Below are 18595 nucleotides of genomic sequence, written 5' to 3'. Positions count from 1 at the left end.
TTTTCTGTGGAACTATGTGTTATGATTCAATGCTCTCACTTATCAAAACTGGAATGATTAAAAACTGTAACAGTGCCCTTTGGAGCTGAGCCATTGCTGGTTCATAGAGCTTGAAGGATACATTGTTTACTTGTTTTAACAAAACGGAAGAAAACAAACAGGGCAACAGTATGGATCATTGTGAAGTTCTCAGCAAGAAAGTGATTGAGTTCAAACCACCAGTGTATGAACAGAGATACCACTTTGTTAAAAACTTAGTCAATCAACATGAACACAAGAAGATTGCAGACTTGGGCTTCCGGGACACCACACTTCTATGGATGCTGAAATACCACCCCTGCGTTCACTATCTTGTTGGAGTAGATATTGCTGCCAAACCCTTTGAATGGGGAGGGGGTAGGCTGTCTCCAGGAGTGGGGAGTTACATCATTCCTCGGGAACTAGATTTGACTATAACCTTGTATCGTGGTTCTGCTGTACAAAAAGACTCCCGTTTGTGTGGATTTGACTTGATAAATGTATTGAATTGATAGAACACTTAGATTCTGAAGATTTGGCCAAGTTTCCTGAGGTCGTGTTTGGGTACTTTTCTCCGAGTATGGTTGTCATCAGCACACCGAACTCTGAATTCAATCTCCTGTTTGCAGCTCAACCTTTAGAGATCCAGATCACAGATCTGAGTGGACCAGAAAGCAGTTTCAGACATGGGCTTTGGATGTGGCAAAGCTCTACCATTACTCTGTGGAGTTTTCTGGTGTAGGGGATCCACCAGCAGGAGCGGAGCATGTTGGATACTGTACCCAAATTGGGGTCTTCCAGAAAAACAGAGCAAAGCCAATTGAATCGAGCATTTCAGAGCCAGAGGAACACGTTTATGAAGTTATTTATACCACCTCATACCCGAGCTTACAGCAAAGCAAATACTTCCAGTTTACTCTGAGTATCCAGGCGGTGAAAGCCATCGACTTGATGAAAAGCCGGTTTCTCCGGGGTCCAAGGAGAAAGGAAGGCGACCGGGTGGTACCGCTCGGCAGCTGCACCCCGCAGCACGGCTTAACAGAAGCTCAGAGGGCCGAGATAGAGCAGTCCCCCAAGCCGTACAGTGTGGAAGAGAAGTTCTACTCCTCGCTCACCCGAAGGTGAACCGCTTGGTGGCGGGTCGCGCGGAGACGCTGCGCACGGTGCTCTCGGAGGGTCTGCTGCCGAACCGAGATCAGAGGGCCGTGCAGGTGGAGTTGGTTGACTACCGCACGCCGCGCCTCTTCCATGAGCATTTGGTCAGCCCTGCGCTGGAGTCCTAAGTGAGGCAGCCTAGTTTGCAATTTTCTCTAACCGCGTGTTTTTTCATAGGCTTTTTGTAGGGCGGTGGAGGGCCCATAATGTGCTTGTTCATGTTTGTTAGACCCATGTTGAATGTGACTTTAAAAAAAAATTTTTTTTAAGCAAATTGGATTATCAAATAACACCTTTCCCCAGGGAATAAGTAGTTTTAAATTCAAAAAAAAAAAAAAAAAAAAACAAAACTGTAACAGTAACATAGACCAATAATGGCAAGAGAAAATTTTAAGTTTCATTTAAACCCCACACTGCAGTAATTATAGTGCGAAAAATAAGCAAACAAAAAACAAGAAACCAAAATTTGGCCATCTATCCTCTGCTTAATTCTAAACTTTAATGAATTAGTTAAGAATGAAAGTAGCCCAGAAATCAGTCATATCAAGTTATAGCATAGAAAAAATTAAATTAGCAAATCAGATTTCACAGAAAAATGTCTTCATAGGGGACAGAGTAAGAATTTCAATTTTCAGAAGAAAATTCTTAGATGTTTACAAAACTATAATTGATTTAAGACATATTGTCATAATTTTATTACTTAAAATACACGAGTGTCATGAAATTTTACTTGCCATAAAGAAGCTTAGAACATAGGCATATGGTTAGAGGCATTTGAAAATGAAATAAAGGTTAAGGACAAATAGCCAGGCATGAAGCAATTAATTAAGACAGTAACAATAACAGGCTCTGAAAATGTAAGAAAACACACAAATTGCTCAAAGAAAAATTATGTTTTAAGCCATAGGCATAAGCATGAGGTTCAATGACACACATCACCTGGAGGCTGGATTTTTTTTTTTTTTTAAGTTCTTTAAGATACCACAGGTCTGCCGGACAAAGTAGAAAGTCAAACTTAAGGAAATTACAAGTAAAATTCATTGACTTATTTCAGCACAAAGAAAACCTCCAATACCTATGAACAAAATCATTCATACAATCAAAATACTAGAAGTATACATAAATTAAGTACTTGCCCCTTCTGACTTCTCCACGGTGTTAGCCAGCATCTCCTGCAGGGCCCGGACAGAGAGAGATTGTTCCAGCACAAAGGTGCAGATGGAGAGGTCTGGGGGAACATTCTGCGTGGAAAGAGGGAAAGATACCATCATCACTGCTGTCGCCATCACCATCATCATCATCATCATCATCATCATCAAGCAACAAGACCCAATTTACCTTATTATGTATCAGTTTCCTTCATTTAAAAAAAAAGTACTTGTCAATTCTCTAGTATCAGCTCCTAAATCATCAAAATATATTATCTATTTGCTCACACTTAATCCATTTTTGAATTTATAGATAATGATAGCCACCCTTTTATTGAGTGCCTGCCTACTCTCCTAGGCATTGCACTCAAAGCTTTATCAGTAACTCCTATGATTGTCTGTAAGGATTATTACTATCATTGTGTGGACAAGAAAACAGAGAAGTTAGGTGACTTTTCCAAAGTCACAATAACTAAATTCTTCAAGGCAGTATTGAAAGGCCAGATTTCTTGGACTCTCAAGCATTCTATTCTAATGTACCACACAGTCAGCTGATAAAAAATATAAAGAACAGAAAAATTCTTGCATTGAACTAATATTGAAGTTTAAAAAAATAGAAAACTGAACTGGTACAATAGAGCCTTTTACATAGGCTTCTCTTCATCCAGAAAGAAAACAATTACTTTGTTTTACTCAAGTTGGATACATATTTGAGATGTGGCAATGTGATTTTCTGCTCTATCCTGGGATGGATAGATGAATGGGTGAGTGGATCTATGTAAGTGTTGTTTTTCTCATTCATACTTTTCCCCTTCTCTTTCCATCCTTTGAAACTCCCACTCTAAACAATAATCCCATAAATTCTGAAAAACCCAAAAGATAACTATCAAGGTGGTGAAGGAAACAGGTAAGTGAGTTAGAATCATTCCAATCAGGAACAAGTATATTATCATTCATGAAGGTTTTTGCTTTAGATAACGAGCTCCCAGCAGGCAATCCAACTGGGCTGGGAAGATCCTCAAAGGAGGATTCTCGTAACAGAGTAACATTATAAACACATTAAACACTAAACGCAAGAGGGACGATGTCTTCTTCATAAAAAGAACATTAAGAGGATAAATTTGATAACCTGATACAATGTATCAAAATTACAATTTTCAATTTTTAAGTGTTTATTAAATTGAACCACTACCATTAGAATGATTCCTATCAGCAGAGAATGATACACTATCATTTTAAGGCAAGATAAAGAGCTAGGGCTCCAGAATTAAAATTCTTTTGTGGATGAAAGGAACACGTCGTCTTGGCCACTGGGGTTTCTCATATCCCACAAACCTCTCTGGCGCCCATGTTTTTTTCTGCTTGGTTTTATCTTTAATGAACTTTCTTTCGCTGGAATCCTCCATCTTCCTGTCATGGGCACAGCCAAATGTCTTTCCATTCCTCCTCAGACTACCTCAGCTAGTGGTCAAAACCAATTCCCAGATCTGGGTATAGCTACTGCCTTCGTAATCTGCAGTCAGCCGAATAAGAGCTTTCTCTCCAAAACCCTCAGATGAAAGACTGGATAAAAGATATAAGATAAAAGCTAGGGAAGAACCTCTCTCTTCCTTTCACATTTGGAAATAAATTCTTTTAAATTTAATTTTCTCAATTCTAGCTATATTAATTATAATTTATCAGATGAAGAAAAATGCTATGGGGCAAAAAATCTGATACTCAAAGCATTTATTCCATTCTTATCCATTTTAAATGTTAAGGTTTGCAAGCTATACTCTGACAAACACTGCTGGTAGAATCTTATGTTATTAAGTGGTGTGCTAGGGAACCAATTTCTCAAAAAAAAAAAAAGCCTTGATTTGTAGCATTTGCTCATTTCTATGACATACATAAGCTGATTTCAAAGTCAAAGTTGATACATCAGCTTACAAAATTCCTAAATATGTAACATATAGCTCTCAGGTATCTATGAGAACTGTTCCCAGGGCACCACTGGACTGATTTCAGACCCCCTATCCATTAATTGCTTGAGAATGACTATAAAGTAACAGTTAAGAGCTTGGATTCTATAAATAGCTCCCAACACAATAATCCTGGCCTCACTACTTAATACCTGCTAATTTCTCTAATCTTTGGTTGCTTCCCTGGAAATACAGTAATTATAATAATTCTATCATCCCCATACACTTGCTGTGAAACATAAATGAGATAATGTAAGTGAAGAGCTTGTCACAATGTCAAGAACATAACAAGAAATCAAAATAAGGGAGTCACTATCCTTATTTTTGCATATTATCCTTTCTCTCCGTGGCACTAATGAAGTACCACTCATTTCTTAAAACTGATTCTTAAATGGACTCTACTTTGGAGAAAGTGTTTGAAAACACACATCAATAATCATGCACTGGTTCATAATATCCAAAATGTTCTACTATTTTCAAGAAAAGGTCATTTTTGGCCAAGTTCATATACTGAATGTACTTAAATTGTTTCATGCTTCACTTTGCTCAAAATGTTAAAATATGGATCACTATACCAGTCTGTATTTATTTTAAAGCTCCTTGAAAAACACACGGATTGGGAATGAATTAATCCCGCACACGAATTTCATGTTGCCATAGACGGACATGCCCGTTACAAGATATTTTTCTAGATAGTGGGAGTCAGCAAGAGTAAACAGACAATCCATAGAGGCAACTGTCTCTCAAAGTCTCAACCCACTTTGTTCTGACCCATCTTCCTCTTCTCCCTCTCTCTTTGCCCTTCTCCTCCTCAAAATACGCACAGATGTCGAGAAAGGCTGAGCAGGAATAAAATTTTGTTTACCCCTTTAGGAAAATGTGAAACAATACATCAGAGCTCTATAGTATTATGTTTTTGTTTCACTCTAAAGAAAAATGGTCTGGTTGTTTTAGGCAACAGAATTATTACCCTAACTCGTGACCTTTCAAAGTGAACTACCAAAAGTATTCCTTAATTTAGATGAGGGTTTCTTCAAATAACCTTGAACATTTCATAGCTAAACTATACTATGGCATTTATGTTAAGCCTCAGTTCCCATTTTCCAGAAATAAAATTAAGTCAGGGGAAAATAAAGGGTGTCATTCATTCATTAATGACCAACTACATGGCCAGAAATCAAAATGACTCCTAACACCAGGCACAGGAAATACAGTGTAACATTCTATAAACTTCTGGAACGAGAGGTCCAACTCTCAAACATTTGCAAGCTGTCACATTGTCCTTTGCCTTTAATTTTTTGAATCAACTCTTCCTGTAACCGAGAAATTGAAGTTTTCCAACTTCAATATGAACGAGTGTTGCTTGTCCTTACAATGAATGCACTCCTAAATTGTAAAAAGCAACCCTTAGGCTGTATGCTTTTACATTATTAAGTGCTTGGAAACAGACCACGTAAGAATGTTACAGAAAGACAGCACAGCATGTATGCCTGTCTGCATCTTAAATGTTATCCATAACATTTATTTTCCTGCAAAGTTAAGTCAGAGAAAGTGCTTCCAACTAAATGTCTACCTAGGCTGCCCAGAACAGTACCCAAAGCAAGCAGGCAAAAGGTTAGTACTACTCTTCATGTGGGACAACCTCAATTTTATCGAGACATGTACTTCCCCAAGGGTAACAAACCTGAAGCTAGCAACCTGGCTATGGAAATTTTCTTCCTTTTAAAACACAACAGTGGCCATCTTTCTCCTCTGCCTGACAGTTCCCTAGACTTAAGGGGAGAAAATTCTCAAGAAGAGCCTCACACAGCATCTGGCTTTGTTGGCACTGGAGAGTCTGAACGAAATTAATGAGGTTTCCAACTGAGGTATCCATCAAACCATTTGGCTTCCAAGGATATAACTGCCTAACCCATTTAAAAACCTATTGAAACATGCCATCACCTTAACTGAACTGCAACAGATAATTTGGGACTACAGAAGTCATAGATCATCTCTCTCGTTGTCACTGTATAAAAGTGCATAGTACCTAACCACTCTATTTTAGCATCTCCATACCTTTGCTCATGCTTTTCCTCCTTTAGCCTACAATATCCATTTCCAGGTCTCCAACTATGGAAAATCCTTCATGTTTTTGAAACACATGTAAATAAAATCACATAACAAAACATTTTCCTTATTGAAAATTCAAACAATAGCAAAGGACAGAAAACTCTCTTTCCAAATTTATATTCATTCTCCCTTATCCTCCCTTCCCAGGCATCACCAACTAGAGTTTGCTGACCCATTGGATGTGCACCTTTTCAGGTCTTTTTCAAGCATGTACATGCATATGTGCATATACAAGTATATGGAATGGCTTTTCCCATTAATGGGCTCACCTTGTACAAATTACATATATTGTAAATTACTAATACGTTTTAGAGATCATTGCCTATTAGTAGATCTTTATCTACCTCATTATTCATGACTGCTAGAGGATCTAGATATACTATATTCCTCCTGAAGATTGGTTCAAGTTCTCTGCCATGTAACACTGTTATTCAACTTGAATCCTCACCCTCCCAACAAAAGAAGGTGCTCACTGTTTCCTTGAGTTGACCTCAAGCTCTGAGTCCATCTATATCTGGAAAATTAAGCAAATCTGCATAAAGGGATATGGGTAGGTATAGCTCTAATGGTCTCTAACAGATCTCTACTTATTCCTAGACTCCTAATACAAAGACAAGTTAACTTACCTTTTTGCAGTATCTTTTTTTTTTAATTTGATTTTTTTTCAGTGTTCCAAGATTCATTGTTTATGCACCACACCCAGTGCTTCATGGAATATGTGCCCTCCTTAATACTCCTTAATACTGAGTTCAGGCTCACCCAACCTCCAAACCCCCTCCCCTCCAAAACCCTCAGTTTGTTTCTCAGTGTTCATAGTCTCTACTGGGTATTTACCCCAAAGATAGATGTAGTGAAAAGAAGGGCCACCTGTACCCCAATGTTCCTAGCAGCAATGGCCACAGTCGCCAAACTGTGGAAAGAGCCAAGATGCACTCCAATGGACGAATGGATAAAGAAGATATAGTCCATACATACTATGGAGTATTATGCCTCCATCAGAAAGGATGAATACCCAACTTTTATATCAACGTGGACGGGACTGGAGGAGATTATGCTGAGTGAAGTAAGACAAACCACCAGAGACTGCAGTATCTTTCAAATGTGCTCCATATAACCTGTAGGGTAACTCAGATATCTCAAAACGTATTTTGAAAATTAATGGGATATTAAATCTTCACAATAACAGCACAGGAAAATGAGTAAGTCACCGCATCTGAGGACATGGGGTTCAGGTCCAGCATGTAATGTAACTATCCAAGGAATTTCAGATAAATCAGTCTGAGCTTTCCCATCTATTAAGTGGCAAAATATTTAACACATTTTGAAGAATTGTTTCTGATGTTCAAATAAGAAAATCAAAGCATTATGAACCAGAAATCACCAATAAAATATAATTTTATCTGCCTAATTTAAGAAAAACCTAAATCAGATAGAAAGCTCAGAATCAACAAGATGTAAATTAAGAGAAGAGCTACTCTTCTATGAAGAAACATGAAGACAGTATATTTTAGAGTACAGCAGATGGTCTGAGGTTGAGACAGATTTGTTTGTGCTCAGCCACACATCTGCTGAGTGGTCTTTGGCAAGGCACTGTAACCATGGAAGGTCAACTTCTCCATGAACCGTGGAGGTACTGAACAGGATCTTCTCCAAAAAATAAAGCTTGTTTAATTGTTTGTTTTTTCAAGTTGCCAAGTAAAAGCATGAACCAGACAAAATTTCACCTACCACATGGGGAATAATGTTCTTTAAAACATTTATGTATTTGGTCACCTGGGTGGCTCAGTAGGTTAAGCCTCTGCCTTCAGCTAAGGTCCTGATCTCAGGGTCCTGGGATGGAGCCCACATCGCATTGGGTTCTCTGCTCAGCGGGGAGGCTGCTCCCTGCCCCCTTCTCTGCCTGCCTCTCTGCCTACTTGTGATCTCTCTTTGTCAAATAAATAAGTAAAATCTTTAAAAAAAAATTTTATATTCTACCATTCCAATAAAATTATGCTTTTGTATCCCATTCACTTATGCAATATACTGTAGGAAGAAGTATCAAGCAGAATATAAGGAAAATCTTAGTTGACTTTTTCCTCTTTATAGATCTTTAAAACTCCAACACTAACACTTCACCCTATTTCCAGCCTGACAATGTGGTTATTACAAGACCATCACGCTTTCCCATGGGACTTCACAGTACTGACTTTGTTTGCTTTTATGTTTGTTTTGTCATGTTCTTCTCCCCTTCATCCCACTTTGCACCACAGGTTAACAAGAAACTGCCTTAGGGAAAGAAATACTTATCCTCCTATGTAAATGAATTCTTTTAGATGAGGTTTTTTGTTTTGTTTGTCTTTTTTTTTTCTTTTCTTTTCTTTTTCTTTTCTTACCAAGCTTAATGTAATTGTAATGGATGAAACCAGTATGTCTGGGTTTCCCAAGGTCTAAAGACTTCAAATCTCTTCAGAAAAACTCAAGTCATTCCACTTGGTATTCCTGACAACAGAGGTCCAGGTGGGGAAGGATCTGTTAGCAGGTTTAAAGGACTGGTAATTAGTGTAAATCACCACTACCTACAGCCATGATTCTGTCAATTCAGCATTGACATTGACATTGTTCATTAGGACAATCCCAAGTGAATTAGAAGGGTTTCCCAGGATTTGCATAGTGTTCGTTTTGCCCACTGGCACACATCTTTTTATGCAACGTATAAACATAATACTGAATATAAAATTAGGTAGATACACCAACCCATCTCATTTTTACAATTATTTTCACATTGACTGACTCAGATGTGTCAGTGCAAATCAGAGGTACACTAGTTTGACATTCCATCATGCATCACCTCTCCCATTCTAATACCACCACAGGAGTGTTGTCTCAGGTCAAATCCCGTCACACACCTTGAGTGGAAGCCACTGTTGGTGATAACATAAGTACATGATATTTTGAAAGCAAAACCCTCAAAAGAAAACCAGAGGAGACTTCTGCTATGAATTAAGCCTTAATAGGAAGGTATCTTAAAGATCACACATGCTACTCATAGTTCGCTGGCTCTAGCCCCCTGCTTCTAAACTTTGCTAAGTCAAATGGTCTTATCAGTCACAATCTTGATAACGGCCTAATTCTCTAGACTCTAGGTAATGGCCCAGTTATGTAATTTGCATTTAAAACACATCATTTCTAGTCCAGTAAGTACATCATGATGATGTTCTAGGAATGTGGGCTCCAAATTTAAAAAAATCTATTTTGAAAATGATTTATTTGTCAGAGAGCGAGCGAGCAGGCAAGCAGGGGGACAGGCAGGCAGAGGGAGAGGCAGGCTCCCGCTGAGCAGCGAGCCTGATGCCGAACTCAATCCCAGGACCCCAAGATCATAACGTGAGCTGAAGGCAGACACTTAACCAACTGCGCTACCCAAGTGTCCCTTAAAAATCTATTTAAAAGGCCATGATCTCACCACTAAATTCAGAGAGTTTAGAGCTACTTGCAAATATATAGGTAAATGGATGAATATACAAACCACAAGAATAAATAAATTGGTGCAAATATTGGAGGCACTGCTCTAGTGCAAGTCACCACAGATAATTCTGGAGCAGTTTCCCTCTACTCAAAAAAGATTTTTTAAAGAATTAGCAAAATACATATATGCTCATTACCTATGCACTAAGGAAGTGGCATTGTTGTGACAGTAAGTACACAATAATAACTTAGACAAAACTACTGTGAGGTCCAAGTATTTGTTGAATGTTAGAATCAGTGACACCTCAGCCTTGCTCCATGTTAAAATCCCAGTGAAGCAGACAGACAAATACCATATGACTTTACTCATATGTGGAAGCTAAGAAACAAAACAAATGATCATATGGGGGGGTGAGGTAAACCAGGAAACAGTCTTTTTTTTTTTTTTTTTTTTTTTTAAGGAAACAGACTCTTAACTATAGAGAACAAACTGATGGTTACTACAGGGGACATGAGGTGGGAGGTGGGTTATACAGGTGATGGGAATTAAGGAGGGCACTTATGGTGAGCACTGGGCATTGTAAATGTTGAATCCCTAAATTCTACTACACTTGAAACTAATGTTATACTGTATTTACTTAATACACAGTGAATTTAAATAAAAACTAAAAAAAAATCAAAAGTAAAAAAAAAAAAAAAAGACAGTGCTCAAACCTGGTAGATCCTCCAGCGAAAATTTCTTTTTATTTTTATTATGTTATGTGAGTCACCATAAAATACATCATTAATTTTTGATGCTGTGTTCCAAGATTTATTGTTTATATCCAGTTAAAATATCTGATGATTAACAGTGCAGTCTCAGGAAGTACTGACAGGCTCACTGCTTGAAAGTACTTGGGGAAAAAACAAATTTTATCATAACTAGGTCAACCTAATTATCTGCCATATGACCTTTTGCTAAAATAATCACAGTCCTTGGTCTCATAATATGCTAAAAGAAGAGGAAAGAATGCACACAAACTTGTGAAAAGGGCAATCAACAGATTCCGAAATTACTCAGAGTTCCACAGTAAGAAAGGAAATAAAAACCGAAAAGGAGACTTACGGCTTCCACATCAAGTTGTATAGGCAATAAGATGATGTCTGCACATTTAATTAATTATGTAACAGTACAGATTTATTCAGGCATAATCATACAAATACCAACCATCTCACCCATAGGTATCTCATTCCATGAAAATGTGCTGGATGATTTTATCTAAATTAATTTAAAATGGCAAGAGCTAAATTAATTGCTCAGTATCAGTCTGAACAAATCAAGCTAGAATGAACTCAGTGACCTCACCTGGAATCTCAAAACTAGAACTCCAAGTAGACACAAACAGAGACATTCAGCACCAGGAAATTCTTCCTAGGAATTCTACTAGCATGGAATTTCTCTGCAGTTTCAAGAATGTAAAATAAATAAAACCATGTAGAAACAATTATGTAAATGACAATACATTATTTTTGAGTGTTCTCTGCATGTTAGGTCCTAATTCTCATCACGACCCTACAAGGGAAGCAGTATTATCCCCACTTCATAACTGTGTAAACGGTGAACCAGGAAAGTCAATGACTTGATCTAAGCCAGAAACTATTGACAGGCATATCTGCTTAGTCTAAAACCCATACCATGTTGCCACTCTCAAGGTAACATCAGCCTGGTTCTTGGCTGTTTGGTTTTTCCATCCATTTGTGATGGCAATTATTACTGATAAATTAAACCTAACATGAACGTGTTCATGCTCTAAAGAATTACACACAAAAGTAGAGTCAGGAATGACCCAAACTCTAGGACTTGGGCTTGTGGGATATTTTTAAAAGCTCGAAACCTGGTATGAGCCGCTCTGGGAACATGTTAGCAGGAGTAAAATTGTAGTAAGACCTTAAAATAATGATCCTCTCTAGATGGATGCCTTATGGGTATATTTGGACACAGGTATCTTATCCTTGTCTGAAGAAGACAGGACTTCTAACCACTTTGGTAAGAGATACCGTATTTTCTAGCTGATGAGAGGAGTATATACTGGAATTAAAAAAGCTAAGTCTGGGGCGCCTGGGTGGCTCAGTGGGTTAAAGCCTCTGCCTTCAGCTCAGGTCATGATCCCAGGGTCCTGGGATCAAGCCCTGCATTGGGCTCTCTGCTCAGCAGGGAGCCTGCTTCCTCCTCTCTCTCACTCTACCTGCCTCTCTGCCTACTTGTGACCTCTGTCTGTCAAATAAATAAATAAAATCTTAAAAAAAAAAAAAAAAGCTAAGTCAGGGTAGATACTTCAGGTAAGTAACACAAAATTGAAACTGAAGCTATTTTGGTGAAATTTAACCCTGACATGATGTTAAGTGATCGGAACATACTTCAGAGGTCAGTTAATCCATATACACTATAAACATCCAGCAGAAGATAACAGAGTACAAATACAGTTTGGATAACCAAAAATTCCCTCTTGCTTAACACGTATTTTTGCTCAGAAGGGGTAGGGTAGGTAATACAAAGAAACTAGAGGATATTTTAGGAAGATGACTCTAGCAGCTGGGTACCTGATAAATTAGAGCCACAGTGTGATACTTTTTGATATTTAAGAATCAATTCAAAGAAGATAAAATGGTTGATGAGCGACATTAAAAACAAAAATGATGGGGACTTCCTCATGTTGCTGAGTGTGGAGGTTGGATAATCTCCCTGAAAAGCAAGGTGGATAAAATTTAAACAAACGTTCAGAGCTGTGGGACTTAACCAAAGGCATTAAAAATATATGTGACAAACTTCCATATTGAAAACTGCTGAACTTGAGGTAAAAACAGTCAGAGTCCATGGTATTATGTCTCCAGGCTTCTTTCATCTCCCCTCAGCTCAGTCACTGTTGGGATTCTGCCAGATTGTGGCATGGGGTGATTTGTGAGGACCAAAAGCTGTACCACATCATGGAGGGGAGCTCACCTGATTCAGAGTAGATGCCATGCATGCTACCTTGTCTGTGAAGTTACACTTTGCAACAAGACCTGACAGGTTTTCTAGCCTGACTCAGAGTGTACAAGATGCGGGTGGAGAGGGACAGAGGGAGATAACCCTAAGATCATGACCTGAGCAGAAATCAAGAGTTGGACACTTAACAGGATACTTAATCCTTAACTGACTGAGAACCCCCAGGTGTCCCCAACTCAGTACATTTCTGAATGAAATAACAAGCATAAGAAATAGACCCAAGCTATTCACAGACTCCAGGTTAACCTGAAGTGGCGTGTGCCCAAAGAGACACCAAAAACCCATCACAAAGTAAATCCAAAGCAGAACTCAAATGACCCAAACTTACTCACTTTACCCACACACAGGTCCATCTGGAGAGGACAGAACCCTTACTGCTCAAAGTAGCTCGGTGCAACCTCTGTGCAGTCATTGCCCTAACTCTAAGACACTGCATGAACAGGGCAAATTATAGGAACAGGGTTTAAACAAAAAGAAGAAAAAAAAATTGGAGAAGTGACATGAGTGTCAAAATATCACAGGGGAGACAGATTTCACAGATTCAGCCCAGGCAAGTCGCTGAAAAAAGAAAAGACAAATAAAACTAACGCCACCACTACCTTGACTTGGGGAAATGTCAAAATTTATTCTTTCTAAAATATTATATCTTTAACCCCCCAAAAAATGTGCCATAGGCAAAAACAAACAAACAAACAAACAAACAGACAAAAACAAACCAAAAATGACACCAGAAAAATGTACCAATACTGATGGGGAAAAAAAAATAAGTCAAGACAAACTGTCCCTGAGTGTTTCCAGATATTACAGTTAGCAGAGAAAGTCTTCAAAGCCACATTAAAACATAAATATATTTAGAGGAGGAGTCAAGATGGCAGAGAAGTAGCAGGCTGAGACTACATCAGGTAGCAGGAGATCAGCTCGACAGCTTATCTAAACATTGCAAACACCTACAAATCCAACGGGAGATCGAAGAGAAGAAGAACAGCAATTCTAGAAACAGAAAATCAACCACTTTCTGAAAGGTAGGACTGGCGGAGAAGTGAATCTAAAACGACGGGAAGAGAGACCGTGGGGGGAGGGACTGGCTCCCGGCAAGTGGCGGAGCAACGGAGCACAAAATCAAGACTTTTAAAAGTCTGTTCCACTGAGGGACATTGCTCCAGAGGCTAAACCAGGGTGAAGCCCACGCGGGGTCAGCGTGGACCCAGGTCCCGCAGGGTCACAGAAGGATCGGGGGTTTCGGAGTGTCGCAGAGCTCACAGGTATTAGAACAAGGAAGCCGGCTACAGAGATAGAGCCGAGGACTGAGCTCTCAGCTTGGGGTTACCTTGAACTGGTCGCGGGCTGGGTGAGCTCGGAGCGCGGCGGGAGGCCGGGGATACTGGAGTGACTGGACGCTGTTTTCTAGGGGCACACTGAGGAGTGGGGCCCCGGGCTCTTAGCTCCTCTGGTCCGGAGACTAGGAGGCCGCCATTTTCATTCCCGTCCTGCGGAACTCTACGGAAAGCGTTCAGGGAACAGAAGCTCCCGAAAGCGAACCTGAGCGGATTACTTAGTCTGCCCCCGGTAAGGGCGGTGCAATTCCGCCTCGGGCAAAGACACTTGAGAGTCACTACAACAGGTTGCTCCCCCAGAAGATCAACAAAATATCCAGCCAGGACGAAGTTCATCAATCAAGTAAAGCAGGTTCAATACCAAGGACAGAAGCGGAATTCCAGAGGAGGAGAAAGCAAAGCACGGATCTCATGGCTTTCTCCCCATGATTCTTTAGTCTTGCGGTTAATTTAATTTTTTTTTAATTTTTTTTTCTTCTTCTGCTAAATATTTTAAACTTTTACCCTTTTCTTTTTTAACGTTATTTAACTAGCTTATGTAATATATATATTTTTTCTTTCTTTTTTATATTTGTTCTTTATTTGTTTTCTTTTTTCAATTTTTAATTTTTTTTTTTCTGAACATCTTTTTATCCCCTTTCTCCCCGCCACGATTTGGGGTCTCTTCTGATTTGGTTAAAGCGCATTTTTCTGGGGTCTTTGCCACCCTTTTAGTATTTTACTTGCTCCTTCAGATACTCTTATCTGGACAAAATGACAAGGCAGAATAATTCACCACAAAAAAAAAGAACAAGAGGCAGTACCAAAGGCTAGGGACATAATCAACACAGACATTGGTAATATGTCAGATCTAGAGTTCAGAATGACGATTCTCAAGGTTCTAGCCGGGCTCGAAAAAGGCATGGAAGATATTAGAGAAACCCTATCTGGACATATAAAAGCCCTTTCTGGAGAAATTAAAGAACTAAAATCTAACGAAGTTGAAATCAAAAAAGCTATTAATGAGGTGCAATAAAAAATAGAGGCTCCCACTGCCAGGATAAATGAGGCAGAAGAAATAATTAGTCATATACAAGACCAAATGACAGAGAATAAATAAGCTGAGCAAAAGAGGGACAAACAGCTACTGGACCGCAAGGAGAAAACTCGAGAGATAAGTGACACCATAAGACGAAACAACATTAGAATAATTGGGATTCCAGAAGAAGAAGAAAGAGAGAGGGGAGCAGAAGGTATACTGGAGAGAATTATTGGAGAGAATTTTCCTAATATGGCAAAGGGAACAAGCATCAAAATCCAGGAGGTGCAGAGAACCCCCCTCAAAATCAACAAGAGTAGGCCCACACCCCATCACCTAATAGTAAAATTGACAAGTCTTAGTGACAAAGAGAAAATCCTGAAAGCAGCCTTATCCACAGAGACCTGGCAGGCCAGAAATAGCTGGTGTGATATATTCAGAGCACTCAACGAGAAAAACATGCAGCCAAGAATACTCTATCCAGCTAGGCTATCATTGAAAATAGAAGGAGAGATCAAAAGCTTCCAGGACAAACAAAAACTGAAAGAATTTGCAAACACCAAACCAGCTCTCCAGGAAATATTGAAAGGGGTCCTCTAAGCAAAGAGAGAGCCTAAAAGTAGTAGATCAGAAAGGTACAGAGACAATATACAGTAACAGTCACCTTACAGGCTAATAATGGCACTAAATTCATATCTCTCAATAGTTACCCTGAATGTTAATGGGCTAAATGCCCCAATCAAAAGACACAGGGTATCAGAATGGATAAAAAAACAAAACCCATCAGTATGTTGCCTACAAGAAACTCATTTTAGACGCGAAGACACCTCCAGATTTAAAGTGAGGGGGTGGAAAACAATTTACCATGCTAATGGGCATCAGAAGAAAGCTGGGGTGGCAATCCTTATATCAGATCAATTAGATTTTAAGCCAAAGACTATAATAAGAGATGAGGAAGGACACTATATCCTACTCAAAGGGGCTGTCCAACAAGAAGATCTAACAATTTTAAATATCTATGCCCCTAACGTGGGAGCAGCCAACTATATCAACCAATTAATAACAAAATCAAAGAAACACATCAATAATAATACAATAATAGTAGGGGACTTCAACACTCCCCTCACTGAAATGGACAGATCATCCAAGCAAAAGATCAACAAGGAAATAAAGGCCTTAAATGACACACTGGACCAGATGGACATCACAGATATATTCAGAACATTTCATCCCAAAGCAACAGAATACACATTCTTCTCTAGTGCACATGGAACCTTCTCCAGAATAGATCACATCCTGGGTCACAAATCAGGTCTCAACTGGTATCAAAAGATTAGGATTATTCCCTGCATATTTTCAGACCACAATGCTCTGAAGCTAGAACTCAATCACAAGAGGAAAGCTGGAAAGAACCCAAATACATGGAGACTAAACAGCATCCTTCTAAAGAATGAATGGGTCAACTAGGAAATTAAAGAAGAATTGAAAAAATTCATGGAAACAAATGATAATGAAAACACAACAGTTCAAAATCTGTGGGACACAGCAAAGGCAGTCCTGAGAGGAAAATATATAGCGGTACAAGCCTTTCTCAAGAAACAAGAAAGGTCTCAAGTACACAACCTAACCCTACGCGTAAAGGAGCTGGAGAAAGAACAAGAAAGAAACCCTAAACCCAGCAGGAGAAGAGAAATCATAAAGATCAGAGCAGAAATCAATGAAATAGAAACCAAAAAAACAATAGAAAAAATCAATGAAACTAGGAGCTGGTTCTTTGAAAGAATCAATAGGATTGATAAACCCCTGGCCAGACTCATCAAAAAGAAAAGAGAAAGGACCCAAATCAATAAAATCATGAATGAAAGAGGAGAGATCACAACTAACACCAAAGAAATACAGACAATTATAAGAACATACTATGAGCAACTCTACGCCAACAAATTGGCCAATCTGGAAGAAAAGGATGCATTCCTAGAGACATATAAACTACCACAACTGAACCAGGAAGAAATAGAAAACCTGAACAGGTCCATAACCAGTAAGGAGATTGAAACAGTCATCAAAAATCTCCAAACAAACAAAAGCCCAGGGCCAGACGGCTTCCCAGGGGAATTCTACCAAACATTTAAAGAAGAACTCATTCCTATTCTCCTGAAACTGTTCCAAAAAATAGAAATGGAAGGAAAACTTCCAAACTCATTCTATGAGGCCAGCATCACCTTGATCCCAAAACCAGACAAGGATCCCACCAAAAAAGAGAACTACAGACCAATATCCTTGATGAACACAGACGCAAAAATTCTCGCCAAAATACTAGCCAATAGGATTCAACAGTACATTAAAAGGATTATTCACCACGATCAAGTGGGATTTATTCCAGGGCTGCAGGGTTGGTTCAACATCCGCAAATCAATCAATGTGATAGAACACATTAATAAAAGAAAGAACAAGAACCATATGATACTCTCAATAGATGCTGAAAAAGCATTTGACAAAGTACAGCATCCCTTCCTGACCAAAACTCTTCAAAGTGTAGGGATAGAGGGCACATACCTCAATATTATCAAAGCCATCTATGAAAAACCCACTGCAAATATCATTCTCAATGGAGAAAAACTGAAAGCTTTTCCATTAAGGTCAGGAACACGGCAGGGATGTCCATTATCACCACTGCTATTCAACATAGTATTAGAAGTCCTAGCCTCAGCAATCAGACAACAAAAAGAAATTAAAGGCATCCAAATTGGTAAAGAAGAAGTCAAACTATCACTCTTCGCAGATGATATGATACTATATGTGGAAAACCCAAAAGACTCCACTCCAAAACTGCTAGAACTTGTACAGGAATTCAGTAAAGTGTCAGGATATAAAATCAATGCACAGAAATCAGTTGCATTTCTGTACACCAACAACAAGACAGAAAAAAGAGAAATTAAGGAGTCAATCCCATTCACAATTCTACCCAAAACTATAAGATACCTAGGAATAAACCTAACCAAAGAGACTAAGAATCTATACACAGAAAATTATAAAGTACTCATGAAAGAAATTGAGGAAGACACAAAAAAATGGAAAAATGTTCCATGCTCCTGGATTGGAAGAATAAATATTGTGAAAATGTCTATGCTACCTAAAGCAATCTACACATTTAATGCAATCCCTATCAAAATACCATCCATTTTTTTCAAAGAAATGGAACAAATAATCCTAAAATTTATATGGAACCAGAAAAGACCTCGAATAGCCAAAGGAATATTGAAAAAGAAAGCCAAAGTGGGTGGCATCACAATTCCGGACTTCAAGCTCTATTACAAAGCTGTCATCATCAAGACAGCATGGTACTGGCACAAAAACAGACACATAGACCAGTGGAACAG

General features: G+C 38.8%; 1 protein-coding gene and 1 pseudogene across 12 annotated transcripts in view; one reads left to right on the top strand and one right to left on the bottom strand.

Annotated features, from left to right (window-relative positions):
• Positions 1-18595, bottom strand: part of RYR2 (ryanodine receptor 2) — a 749188-nt gene that overhangs the window by 459326 nt on the left and 271267 nt on the right. For all 12 annotated transcript variants that reach the window (XM_046026812.1, XM_046026816.1, XM_046026818.1 and 9 more), the window contains exon 3: positions 2310-2414. In XM_046026812.1, coding sequence (XP_045882768.1) covers positions 2310-2414 — 105 coding nt within the window. The remainder of the gene's footprint in view (positions 1-2309; positions 2415-18595) is intronic.
• On the top strand, positions 171-1301 carry LOC123955146 (annotated as a pseudogene).

The sequence above is a fragment of the Meles meles genome, chromosome 13 (assembly GCF_922984935.1).
Source record: "Meles meles chromosome 13, mMelMel3.1 paternal haplotype, whole genome shotgun sequence".
NCBI lineage: Eukaryota > Metazoa > Chordata > Mammalia > Carnivora > Mustelidae > Meles > Meles meles.
This window is presented reverse-complemented; position numbering and strand designations above follow the sequence as displayed.